This window comes from Atta colombica, unplaced genomic scaffold (genome assembly GCF_001594045.1).
Source record: "Atta colombica isolate Treedump-2 unplaced genomic scaffold, Acol1.0 scaffold238, whole genome shotgun sequence".
NCBI lineage: Eukaryota > Metazoa > Arthropoda > Insecta > Hymenoptera > Formicidae > Atta > Atta colombica.
The window spans coordinates 1,403,164-1,418,087 of NW_017259336.1; the positions used below are offsets into that span (position 1 = coordinate 1,403,164).

A 14,924-nucleotide genomic window follows, 5' to 3' on the forward strand; every position below is an offset into this window, starting at 1 on the left:
TTAAGATAAGGACTTATTTACGATATTAAAAAAAGAAACTTTTTTGTAGTTCAAACACAGGATTAATAGCAAAACACTTTTAATCTTTTTATCGCTTATTTACTAATTGTTGTCACCTGTATGGCAATTCTCTGTGCTTTTTTTCGCAGCGCAAGTACAAATTTGTTCACTCGATGAAGATAAAAAAAGAGGAACTAGAAGTGATTTCGAGAGGCCGATCTTTTTGGTCAGGCAGCTCGTATTACCTCGAATTAGTTGCCAGCCAACTGTTGCTGATATGATATCCTCGTCCAGCGAGGCTCCTCGAGAGGATGGCTCCTCTAATTAAACTTTAGCTCTCTTCGTCCTCGTCACGACATTAGCTCTGGAAACTCCTGGGAAATAATCGAGGGAAGCGCTCGGGAAAATCGAGCGTGGGAGATGCAACAAAGAAAAATAGAAGAAGAGAAGCAGAGAGAAAGACAAGAGAGAGAGAGAATGGAGTTAGTGTATGTATGTGTGTGTGTGTGTGTGTGTGTGTGTGTGTGTGTGTGTGTGTGTGTGTGTGTGTGTTAGATACGCGGAAGGTCGGAGGTCATGGATTCAGAAGGTCATAAATCTCATATTAAACCTCCTGCAACCTTTTCCATCTAATCCATTGTAAATACAAAGCGTGCAAAAAATGACAGAGGTTGACGAGCGAACATTATCGGTCGATCGAATGTCGCCGACAAATTTGACTTGCTTTAGCGTAGGTGTTAGTTGGATATAATAATCGATGGAATCCCATCTCGATTTAATCCTCTTCGTTGTTACTCGAGTAAATGATTAGCTGGAAAATAAATAGAAAATTATGCAATGATTAAAATTGTTGGTTTAATATCGTGTTATTCTTTAAAGTAATAACTGTTGATATCTGAATAGACGTCATCGTTTGATCGACATCTCAAAATTTTCGTCTACGTCAAAAGGTCCCATGCCAGACAATCTTTGCGGTTAACTTAGATGTCATGCTTGTAGAGATATCAGTGATAGTAGTTACAAGTTAGAGAGATATGCGATATGTATCAAATTGCGTGGGTGACGGCCATAACTGAAGCGGCTGAAGGGAATAATCAGTCAGTCTGCTGTGACTCGCTTATAAAAATGAATTATAACATATATTACGAGAGAACGTTCTCTCGTTTTCACACAATCGGAGATTTATTGATAAATCTATTTCTTAAAAATTTCAATTTTTTTCGAATATTACAGGAACGTTTATTTTAGTCATGAATATTAAAAAATATGCTTATATTTAACAAAGGGATGATTCACTGAATATAACAAGTAGTATATTAAATTATCAAATTAGGTAATCATTAAAAGAACTGTTGTTCCTTGCAATTTGCAACTGTATATTCAGGAGCGAACAAATATACATCTAACTAAATCTATATATCAAATTCTGCAATTTCAGATGTATATATGTAAATTTAATAATATTTTTAATCTATGTATCAAAAAAGGTGACAATTTATGAAGCATCTCTATTATATAAATTTTCTTCCATTTTTACATTTTATAAGCAATTTTTTCTAAATCGAGATAATAAAATTAAAAAATTTAAAATGTTATTACTGTGGTAATTAATTAAGATAATATTTGCCAGTTTCTCTAATAACATGTTCCATATTTTTTAATTCTGGAATAACAGTGCATAATATTATAAGTACATATTAAAATATTATCAAAATTGAGAACTGGAAGATTCATCGATGGAATTTTACTCAGTAATTTCCAGTGGTGATTTTCAATGAATTCGTCAATCTGTGTTATATATTTTTTGAAAATAAAATGTTTCTATTTCTTCTTTCTTTTCTCGTTTTTTCTCATACTTATACATACTTATACATACGAAATATAAAATTTCGCTTGACGATGTCGTTTTATTGATTAATTGTTAGCCAGTAAAATTAACTGCTCGATCAGTCGTGTTTGATCGCATGACTGTCTTGTAATAGCAAGAGATCATGAACGATGCATATTGTATTTTATGACCTTGATATTGTTGGTCTGAGTTGGCATAGAGTGACTATCTCTCTCTCTGGTGCTGCGACTGCCTTTGTGAGCATCGGCACACTGGTCGGCAGAACCAGTCGTTCATTCTTACACTATTGATCCCGCTGACTCTCCGCGGCAATCTGCCGTCGCATCGCTTCTTATTTCAAGAAGCTTTCCTTTCGTGTCATTCCCTAGGTAACGCTTCTGACGTATCCTTTCTTGTGCACTTCTAATTTGTGTTTCTATAAGCTCGTGTCTCTCTCTCTTTTTTTATTCATAGATAAACACATCTATTTTTGTCAAAGAAGAGGATAGATTTTCCCCAAGAAAAATACAATTTGGTCAGAACTATTTATATTACATGGCGATGTATTAAGTACGAATGTAACTATGACAAGACGTTATATATATATATTTTATATATATTTTAAGGTTCTATCTCTGTAGAAATTTATTTATTTTAATTTCGATAAAGAATTCTTTCGCCAGGTTCAAGGTCAATTTTTCTTATAATTTTCATTAAATCAATGAGTTATTGTATCGTGTTTGAGATGATTGCATATATTGATTGCAATATTATCTATAATATAAATACATTACATTTTTGGAATTATTCCAAATCAATTCTATCAACGATATATATATATATATTTTGTTTACAATTTTGTCATTTCTTAAAAAAAAAACTTCAAAAAAATATTTTTCCAAAGATGCAATCTTAGCAAACTCAATTATGGATTCTTTCTAGATACTTTGCAAATTTTCTGTACTCATGATTCAAAGGGAACATCTCGGCCGATCAATACAAAATGGTACATAAATTTTTTGTTCTTGTAACAGCTGGAAAATCGTATGTCGATAGATAGGAGCAGAAAAATCGTTCACGATGAGAAGGGCTCGCGTTTCACTCCTCTCTTTTTTACCCTCTTCTCTCTACATCTTTTTCCGAATAGTAAAATCGGAGATATCTGTGAAGTCAGTCCCTCTGCCTGTTATCTGTACTGCCCTCGCTGAAGTAATCTTGCTATGTAGCATAAAGCATATAAAAGGGCTTCGTTATCGGACGACAAAAGCTAGAATGGATCAGCCATGAGTAAACGGAGCACAAATAGACTATTAGTCTTTAACCGATTCCCTTTCTTCAATCTCTTTCTCTCTCTCTCTCTCTCTCTCTCTCTCTCTCTCTCTTCTCGAAAACGAATGTTTTTCATCTACAATCGATAATTAGGAGAAGTTTCTGCAATTTTGTAATCAAAGAGTACGGTATCTCTACATATATCAGCTCTCTTTAGCGTTTTTTAACATTTGTTTCAAAATGCAGTTAAACTGTCGCATAAAACGAATTTGCAAGAATAATATACGTTATGATTCAAGAATATTAGATTATTGTTTTTGTTTATTATATTAAGATTTTTATTTTTCATTTACATTTTAAGAAGCATTACATCGATATTGGAAAATTTAATTTTACTCTTATTATAACTCAGAATGAATATACGTAGTTTAATTGCAAAAATTGTACTTTTATCATAGTCACTTATCGTTTTCTTTCTTACGTTTACACCTTGAATTGTTTTTGTGAAAAGCTTCCTGTTCTTCTTTCTTGTACATTCCGTAAAGAAAAAGACTCATTGTCTCCGACTTGACACAAAGTTCTAAGCGACGCGCAAGTAACTTTCTTGTGAAGCTTGGGTATTTCAAAGATCGATACAACATCACTCTCTGTGTCTCGATCACATCATTCTTTTTTTCTTCTCTTCCTCGATAGAACCCGCGAAAACACTCGTGTTCTGTTTTTTATTTAGAGACCGGTAGATAACGATAGTGCTTCCGTCTTCCTAAAGTTCACTTATAGCACAATGGCAAATCTATTTTTTTTTAGCATTTGGAGTCAAGACGGCGGATACTACTATTACGTATAATGCACTATTTCTATACACAAAGATGTATCTATCCTTCTGTGCATCTATCAATCTGTGCAAAATTTTCTATGTTTTTTATCAAACTCAGCATTTACCTCTTATAAAATTTATTTTCTCTTTCGGTTATATGTGTACTTTCTATATTGTATTTATATATATGTACTTTTATGCATTTTTATGCACTGAAATCTTAACAGCAAACTTATATTAGACCAAAAAAGTACATAAGTATTCGTGCATATTTTTTTATTCACAAATAAATCGATTACGAACAAAAAATTTATTTACGGTTTTACTTTTCTTTACAAAATACGTTTATACAAATATATATTTTGGAATGATCGTGTCTTGACGTTAAGATAGTGGAAAGTTTGCGGTACTTTATCTTACTATCTAGTGACTTTACGCTCTCCGTTACGTTGATTCTGTGCTGTAGGATTGAAATTTGTCATTGAATTGGCAGGATGCGAAAGCGAAGAGTCCTCTGGTGAAGGAAAATGAAGGAATATTATGATGCGTTCTTGAAGGAGCAAATGAGAAATATATGTTTTGTCGAAATCAGAAAGCCTGCTGGACATCAAGTGTGAGAGAAAATGAAAGATGAGCGATAGAAGCGAGATAAGATGGCACACGAAAAAAAGAGAATAGAGAAAAAAGCCAGCATCTAATATGTCACTTTCATAGCATCCTTAAGGAAACTCAGTTCAATTATTGATGCTAATATCTCTCTGTTCGCTTCCTCATATCAATGTTGCTCCTATAATTTAGACGATCGCCCACAGATTTGTTCGGATGTGCTCTTGAAAATTCCGCAGGATTGTTTATTTTCAAGTTAGGAAATTATTAAGCCGGAAGGATGTGATTCTTGAAATGAAAGAAATTATGAATTGATTTTTAGAAATTCACTATCGTGAAATGTCAACTCAAAGCAGAGTTCTGTAAGTCGCATCTTGAGGAGCCGAAGGAGAAAATCATATACCTATAAATTATACATACTATAGATATACATACATTATACATTATACATTATACATTATAGGTATGCATTTATTTCAATTTTTTTCCAGTTCTGCCTATAATATTTTGTTGGATCGAATATAGATTATGTTTTACTGATTCTGTTTACCATTATATATGTATTTAAGAAAAGAAAAATCGTGGATTTCTCATCAAAACGTCTAAACTCTAACTTTATTACGTATTACTTTATTATGATAAAATTAATTGCACAGGAATTGATATTTAACTATGTTATATAATATATTATTTAATTATATATATGTATAATTATGATATTGATATAATTAATTTTATTAAATAATATAAATTAAATTAATTTTACTTACATATATAAATATTACTATATGTATAATAAAAACATGATTTTATTATGAGATTCAACAAATCTATTTTGACTCATTATCATACAACTATAGTTACAACTCTATGATTAGTGCATGCCGAGAGTGCAACTGTACGCGACAAATTTTATAATACAAATAATTACATTGTGATGATGATTTCCAAAGTCGTTTCAATCTTTACTGATTGTGAAATTCTCTTCAGTGGTTTAGTATGAATTTAGAGATAGAGATATCGTCATTGTGAATATAGAGAGATAGAGATATCGTCATTCATGCTGATATGTATATGTATCGCTTTTATTGTCCGTCTCATAGATATGAATGGAACGTCGATTTCCGAATCGCAACGCTTTATTGATTATAATTGAAATACGAGAACCAAATGCGTGCGGTTTTATTGTGCTTTTGTCATTGATTGTCGTGCGTTCAACAACTCGCGATCTCACAAATCGCGTATGAGGATATAATATCGTTGTTGCGAGAAATAAATGAGATAATCTGCTCGGATATATCTAAAGGGCAAAAGTTTTTACACGGGAGATACTCACGATCTCGGATAAATCCTGTTCTATGAACAAATTCGACCTCCTTCCCATGCTTCCTGTTACTCGACATTGTCTTGTGTAAAACTATTGTCCTTGCTTGTATTTTCAGTCTGATACGCAACTCATGTAATCTCGCTTGTCTCGGTCCCGACAACCAGAAATTATATTGTGTTGTGCAAATAATGGTCGCGACTTACTGCACGATATGCTTATTGTGCGTTGATGCACAACAAAGTGACATTGTTGCACAGACTTGATTACATAATATGTAATACATGTGTGTGTAATATATATATATATATACACACATACATACATACATACATACATACATACATACATACATACATACATACATACATACATACATACATACATACATACATACATACATACATACATACATACATACATACATACATACATACATACATACATACATACATACATACATACATACATACATACATACATACATACATACATACATACATACATACAACGCGATATTATACGCGAGTTTCGCTTCTCCGTTTAAGCATTTTCGATGTAACGTACACGTACGCAACAATATACCTTTGTTACTAAACATCGTTTTTGTTAACATTATAATGATACTATTCACAATACGTCGAAAACGATAAAGTTTTTTTTTATATTTTAGTGAAAGCTATGAATATTAAATTATGATAGGATTTTTAAATAATAATTTATGAAAAATACATTCGGTAATGCTGATTTATCATTAATCATACTTCCTAGAAAAAGGAATTAATATTTCAGAATTTTCTATTAGAAAAATATCATTTTAAGAAGTAGCTTTCCGTATACATTTTAATATAAAATATTTGTACATATATAATGATGTAACATTATAATGTATGTTATATAAAGGTCATGATTGATGACTAAAATCATTAATGCATTCTGGATCATTTCGTTAATTTAATAACATGAATAGCGCGAAGGATTTATTTGCTTTCAATTTATATCAGCATTATTGGAACTTCACAAGAATAGCAGTGACGTGATCGAAATGCGAGGTGACAGTTTTGAGAGTGTAAAGTATATTGTGCATTCGCGGCGAATGTAAATGCGTGCAGTAAATTGTGCTATTCTGAGGTGACGAGCAGTTGCAATTTTTCTTAACGAGGTCGACAAAATTGAAATCGTGTTGAGTTGTCGTTTTGCAAAAAAAAAAAGTGGATCTTCTTTCTTTCTCACTGCAGACCGCAGTCCGCACAGTTGGGTTTTCTTCCGCCGCGAACGCCGCCGAATACAAATTGATCTTGTGCCCTTAAGCCGCGTAGGCGACCTCGTCGTTTTTATTGTAGTCACGTGCCGTTTTTCCAGGCAGTTTTACTATTTTTCCACATAAGAGATGTGCATCCGATATTTTCTCACCGATGCTTTTCTTTCGACCCTTTTATACACCGTGCCCCCAGAAGAAAAGGTCAATGCTTCCAGAGGTAGTAGCACCAAGTATATAGTAAGTAGATAAAAAGTTTTGCACATAAATATGCTTTATAAAGTTGCAAAGCATTTATAAAGCTTATGTGTGTCATTAGACTTAAATCACCATAATTTCCTAAATTTTAAAAAATTGTTAGCTATTGAACTGCTACAAAGGAAGGATTGCCTATACATATTTATATAAATAAATATATCGATCATTTATAGAAGATTCTTTACTCGTAATATTCAATACTATTATCATATCACTTACCGAACTATGACCTTTCTTCTATGATATCGTGTATAGATAAGCTTCTTAGAACTCAAAGAAAAGCCGATGTTAGTTTTTTCTCATTGCCGCCAAGTAAAGCCTTGGATGTATTTAATTTTCAATATGGTTCACATCTCTTTATGATTTTTTTTTGCAACTCTATACAGAGATACTCTTTCTTTCATAATCAACTTTTCATAATTAACTTTTGTGACATTAAATAGAGGAGAATTAAATATTAAAAATATTAAAAATATTAAAAAAAATATTAACAAATATTAAAAAGTATCATCGCACCTTTTGATGAGAAAATATATTAAAAATTGTCAAGTTTTTCGTCATGGACGAATAAATAAAAACTGCTTCATTAAGAAACAAGTTAGATGATACAACTTTTATTGAATTTATTAAAACAAACATCGCGTAACAAGGTTTGGTCATGAATATTTATCTTTTAAAAATGAAATTAAATTTATAACAAAATTTATTCCAAGAATATGATTTTTGTACATTAATTAAGATAGATAACTAGAATAAATATTCACAAGATCATAAATTTTAATTTCTTAATATTGCACCGCTTGATCTTTCTTGCGATCAAAATTTCAATTTTGCTATTCGTCGACATTAAGCCTTGAAATTAACGGATTATGTACAGATGATCTTATGACTAGACTGCTGTAGTTTTTTTTTATAATGATATCATAAAACTTTATGCTCCACTTTTTACGATTAAATGAAGCTTGCTCTCGTTCTGGAAAAAATAAATATCTTGCTCATCGTTATTATAACTGCGTATGATACTTTTACGTGATTAAAGATGATTAAAAAAAGAATATATTTTATTCTTTCAAAGCTCTTTTTGATGAAAACATGAATAAACAAAAGTCCTGTGATGACCGGAGAAATGAAATCCTGCAAAAGATCCTGTTCTGTAATTCGTATATCGATTCTCTTGTATCTATAATGAGACATGTTAACTTTCATTTTCTAACACATTGACAAATAAGCGGACAATAATCGGTACACCCACCATCTCTCTCTCTCTCTCTCTCTCTCTCTCTCTCTCTCTCTCTCTCTCTCTCTCTCTCTCTCTCTCCCTCTCCGCGTCAAAACCAGTTAACGGAGGTCAAAAGTATTGCACAGTTCAATTTATGTTCATATAGTAACTCCGCAATTCTACCCTGATACGTATATGATACATATTCATGAGCACCTGGCAATGCTTTGTACGAAGGACGCGTCATGGGCCTCCTGCCTTTGGTAGATTGAAAGTATCCGTGTTGGTTTACCATCGTGTCGATTGTGTTTGTCGTGCGACCAGGCCAGCTGTTCCGTCGGTAGCCGCTTGCAATTGAGAACGCTGATAATTTAATAGACCATATACAGTATTCGGTTTACATTAATGGTATACTGTTAAAAGGAAGAAATTTGTTTCTATTACATTTAACAGAAGCAAATTTCAAGCAAATGCATAAAAAACATTTAGATTGGTTTGTTCCACCTTTCGATAAAACTTCAACTCACTGCCTTACTCTCTTAAGATGCGTATTGTATATCATTTTATCCTTGTTATTCATTGAATATTAGATTAAAGAAAGGTAAAAGATATGCGTATCATGCGTCAGACGGAACGCAATCTTATTTTCTTATATTCTAATTCTTTTACTTTTTTATTTATTCAAAAGATAAATTACTACATAGTTTTATCCGAAGATGAAAGAACCGGCCTTTAATGTTATTAATGAAAATGAAGTTATAAATAATTTAAATCTCGAAGCGTCACTTAAAATTGATGCATCAGATTGGTTGACGCAATAAGCGTCCGCAAAAAAAATGAATGAATGAATTTCATTGTCTGTAACAGAATTAATAAATTTGAAGTTATCGACGATCTATCATTTATTCCAATTTAATACGGAACAATCGACCTGTTTGTTATAAAAAGATGTGTTCTTTTTTGCAATCATCTCGAGAGAGTATCTTCGAAAAGATGAAAAGAATCGGAAGTGATTGGAGCGTCATGTCGTACAGGCTATGTTGACTCTTTTGATCAGTCGATTGCGAATGATAGAATTGGATCGATTGAAAATGAAGGAGAGAACGAAGATAGGATAAATTTTGATATCGTCAGGAATGGCGAGGTCAGTTAAAGTCAATAATGTCGAGATGTCCAGGAAGAGGCCAAAGGCAGAAAGTGTCACCTTGTTAAATTTTTCTGGGAATACTACACTCTTCATTCCTTTCTCTCTCTCTCTCTCTCTCTCTCTCTCTCTCTCTCTCTGTCTCTCTCTCTCTCTTTCTCTCTTGCTCCCTCTCCCCCTCCCTCCCCCTTTCTGCCTCTCTTCTTTTCTTCTCTAATTTCCATTTTTATTTGATTTTTTTGTTATAACGTAAGTATTTTATGAGAATTTCACAGTTTTATGTTTAAATCTTGAGGAATAGAGAGCGAGTGAAAAAAGCCAATCTTTATTTTTTTTTCAATTTAACTAAATATATCGATCTTAATATTAAACATCTCATTTTGTAGGTTCGAATACTTATATTTTTCATACTAAAGTTTTTTTCTATGCAATCAATATTTTTCTATAAACGCGAAAAATTTTATACTTTTTGTAACTTTTCGAATTTTTTTCACATATTTTTCACACAAATCATGAATCTCACACATTTCTTTCTTTCCTTCCGAAGCAGGAATTTTCTTTGAAAAGAAATGCTTATCTTACAATTTTTTTGTTGTACATTATATAGTCTAATTCTATTAGACTATATAGTATAAAAAAGATATATAAACTCTGAATTACTCGTAAAGATCTTCGTGTAATAAATTTTATTTTAAAATAGTCTTGTAATTATTTTTAAACATAAATTTAAATAAATATAAAATAAAAAATATTTGCGTACATTAATATAGATACGTCAATGTAATCGAATTCTGTAGCATTTATGCGGTTCATCACAGGTTCCTTGTAATTAATCCGATGCTGTGAGTATATCGCTGATTTTGAATGCGAACATATAGTTGAGATATAAATTGCAAATTGTAGTTTAATGTTCAAAGTAATTTAGAGTGTAACTGCGATATCGAGAACAAAAAATGTTTAAAGAACATAAGTATATGACGAAATAAAAATTATAGGAACACATAAAGAGGCAGATCGGATTATAAATTTACTGTGAAGAGCGATAGATGTATCGGCACTGTCTGGCAGGAATTCGAAAGTTTGTGCGTATAGTAACATATGGTTATGACAAACTATGCACAGACTATTTCTCGATCAATATGATTAGACAATGTACTTTACATATTGTACTCACATGATATTGTATTCACAATTTTTACAGTGTACTTTACGATCTTTTTGTTAGAAGTAACATTTAAAGCAATTGGAATAATGTTGCAAACATCATTTGATAAACTTTTTGAAAATAAAAATGATGGACTTTTTATAGAACATATTAGGTGTAGTAAAAAGAAATCCATTATTTTTGCATGAAATTGAATGGAAAAATAATGGATTTCTTTTTACTACTCCTAATATAATAGCATTTTATTGACGAGATAATAATTGAACTTTCATGATTGATAATAGCAAATTTATATATCTTTATTTATTTATTTTATCTTTAATTATTTACGTGTAAATTTTATATTACTGTTTATTGAAAGTGAGTTGTTCAATAAAGAATGCGTTACAACACAATCCTGCACCACAAATCGTCGAAAAAACATTTAATACAACCTATTCGAAATTCTAAATAAAACTTCTATCTTCTCTGGCGCATTAGAAAATAATAGGTTTCTGAAGAGACTCATGCACGTAAATAATTTTTCGATCTTTCAATTTCAGAGGTGAAACTAGAACTGGAAGACCTGATGTCTGACATCAAGAAAACCGCTAACAAAGTGAGGGCTAAATTAAAGGGTAAGTTATTACAGTTCGGATGTTCCACAGTGACACGATGACATGTATTCAATTGATCGATCCCTCACGATCGTTGAGAGTACATTTCGCATTGCCACACCCAAATCTTGTTTCCCATGTTTAGTGATAGAGCAAAACATCGAGCAAGAGGAGCACACCAATAAATCGTCAGCAGATCTAAGGATACGCAAAACTCAGCACTCGACGTTATCTAGGAAATTCGTCGAGGTGATGACGGAGTATAATCGAACACAAACCGATTATAGAGAGCGGTGTAAGGGAAGAATACAACGACAGCTCGAGATCAGTGAGTATATGTATGTCATTTGGTCGCATTGCAACCTAAATGCTTATTCGAGCAGAACATCTCTTTTCAATCTGTTGTTACATCGAGTTTTCTTTTTAGCGAATCTAATTAAATTCTAATATTATTACGTTTTAAGTTTTCAGTTTACTAATTACTATATAATTTTCTTACATTTTTTTAATGCTGTAACGAGAATGCGATAATCATAATGATGTGTAATATAATTTTACAACTATAAATGTGTAAACAATAATTATGTCAATGAGATCAATTTATATTATCTATCGATATTTATGAAACAATCATTTCGTTTGTTGAATAAATAATAGCGCTACCTGACGAAAAATTGATTATATTCGCAAAGTTAAATTGCGTTTATTTGCGAAACGAAGGAATTTCTCTATTTTTTTCCAGCGGGGAGAACAACTACCAACGAGGAACTCGAGGAGATGCTGGAACAAGGAAATCCAGCCGTTTTCACGCAAGGGGTATTGACTTAATGATTTTACTTTTGAATAGTTGTCTTATTAATAACTATGAGAAGCGTTAGAAGAGTTAATAATTACCTTTTTTACTGGTTAATCTTGTTTTAGATCATTATGGAAACGCAACAAGCAAAACAAACTCTTGCGGATATCGAGGCGCGTCACGCTGACATCATTAAGCTCGAAAACTCCATCAGGGAGTTGCATGACATGTTCATGGACATGGCCATGTTAGTAGAAAGTCAGGTAAGGTTAAACAACTTTATGCAAATTTATTCCGGAAACAGTTTACCTGTTTAAACAAACGATAATTATACCAGTGTCCTTTTTTTATAGAGAAATTTTTTCAATAACGAAATTTTTTCAATAACGAGATTCATGTTGCATGTAAAAAATTTTATATATCTTTTATATATCTTTTTTATTATTATTTTTAGATGACAATTTTCTCTCTTGATTTTTTTTGATTGATATAAATAAAAGAATAATGTTCTGCCATAAGATACATAACTTATATGCAAATTGCATGTGTCATGTATCGCAAATCATGTAATATATCAAAGATATTTATTATGAATATTGATTTACTTTATTATTATTGTATATACAGATGATAAAAATCTAATTGTAACAGTAATTAAACATTGCTGATAGAATTGGATCAATTCACAGAGATTACGACTATTTTCGTATATACAAATATAAATTTATCGTAGAAATTCATAAATTGATTAATAAATTTAACTTTTCTAATACAGTAGATAATAAGTTAATTGGAGAAAAATATAATAAAGAGAGAGAAGAAATTTAGTCTAATTGAAAAAAATTTATGTAGCTTAGAGAAAGGAACTTTCTCGCATTATAAACATTTTAATCTAATTTCTTATAATAAAATAAAGATTAAAATTCTGTTGATAATATTTTCAGTAATGACACATTTTATATATAATGACGGTTTATTTTAAATGTATTATTTTAAATGAATAATTATTTATTTTTTATTTGTTTATTTAAGAAAATTTATTTGGCGTGATTTTATTTTCAAACAAAGAAAACATTTTTATCGAACTCTGTCAGATACACGTTTTAATTTTTTTTCGACTCAACCTATCGATTTGATTACGAATGAGATGCTTTATTGCGAGGTGCTTGAGCGGCATCGTTCTTTGCAATTGATTGCATAATAAGCTACATATTAAACAGTTTGTTTTGCCGATTTTAATTGATATTATAATTTGAAGAGTACGTCCTAAATTATATTATTTTTGTATTAGTTGCCCGCGATTGCTTTAATACATCGATGATCCATAAGCAATTAGGAGCGTAGCGCGACGCAGTGTAACAACCCTTTTTCTTTAGTAATATTTCTTAGTGAGCATTACGTAATAACTGCTAATCAAAGGGAAATTTTTTCAGTGCACTAAAATCTCAAATTTTCTCGAGGAAATTTAATTATTTATTTTATATATTCTTTTTTTGTTAAATAATTATTACTTGTTTTTTCTTTGATGTCTATTTAAAACTTTTCCGCGAAAAATTGGAGATTTTAGTTCATCGCTTTCTTTCTCTGCATGATATTAATTAATAAATAATAATAACAATAATATTATTAATCTTTATTTGTGATACTGTTTGTCTAAATTTAGTGATCTTTTTCCGCACAGTGAGACAAAGTAATTATCGTAATAGCTTACCTCGATAATTTTCATCATTATCCTTGCAAAGAAAAATAGCTTTTTGATATTGTCAGTTGAAAATATCAAGTCAACAAATCACAATTCTAAAATTGTTATTCCAAAGAAAATAATTAATAAATTTTATAATTTTTTTACTTGTAATATTTTTATAATTATTAATTATATTTTTGTTATAAAGCAATAATTTTTATATAAAGGTCATTGATTCTTGGCGATAATTACTTTTCTCGTTATCGATATCAATGTGCAAACTGATGCATGACAATAAGAAAAAAGTGGCGAACAGTTTAATCACTAGCCTTGCCTTACTCTTGAGAACTAACACTCTCTCTTCCCTTGTGTTACGCTGTGTGGATTCGCGCCGCGCCTCCTACCCACATTAGGGCGAGATGATAGATCGCATAGAGTACCACGTGGAACACGCGGTGGATTACGTGCAGACAGCCACGCAGGACACCAAAAAAGCACTCAAGTATCAAAGCAAAGCCCGACGGGTGAGTCCTCCCCAGATATAACGTCTCGAAGTCATTTCATTCGCATCTAATTTGTCACTCTTTGTTTTTTTTTCTTCCTACTGTTCCTGCATCTCCTATCCTTTGTATTTCTTGATTCCCATTTTGTTTTTTCATTCTCCTCATTCTCCTCATTTCTTTTATATCAAACCGGCTCTACTTATGTTATCCGCTTCTATTGGTACATATCTCGCTGCAATCTGTATTAATCGATGTACATCTACTCCACACTCGCCTCTCTGCGTAAACAATTAATGACGGCGCTTTCTTCCTGTTTATTTATTGTGTATGTTACTTTCTCGGTCATTGATATTCGTGTCAACTCGCGCTCGTAAACGATATATAAATGTATATATCTACATTACATCATATACATACATATATGTATGTATATATATATATATATATATATATATAT

The 14,924-nt window shown here is 31.3% G+C and overlaps 1 protein-coding gene across 7 annotated transcripts in view; it reads left to right on the forward strand.

The window, feature by feature from the left end:
* Nucleotides 1-14,924, forward strand: part of LOC108688747 (syntaxin-1A) — a 49,492-nt gene that overhangs the window by 23,128 nt on the left and 11,440 nt on the right. For 4 of the 7 annotated variants that reach the window (XM_018195111.1, XM_018195113.1, XM_018195112.1 and 1 more), the window contains exons 4-7: nucleotides 11,431-11,505; nucleotides 11,630-11,812; nucleotides 12,227-12,300; nucleotides 12,406-12,543. In XM_018195111.1, coding sequence (XP_018050600.1) covers nucleotides 11,431-11,505; nucleotides 11,630-11,812; nucleotides 12,227-12,300; nucleotides 12,406-12,543 — 470 coding nt within the window. Of the gene's footprint in view, nucleotides 1-11,430; nucleotides 11,506-11,629; nucleotides 11,813-12,226; nucleotides 12,301-12,405; nucleotides 12,544-13,571; nucleotides 13,646-14,377; nucleotides 14,489-14,924 lie in introns of those variants that run through there. The other 3 variants (XM_018195109.1, XM_018195110.1, XM_018195114.1) reach the window with 2 other exon arrangements.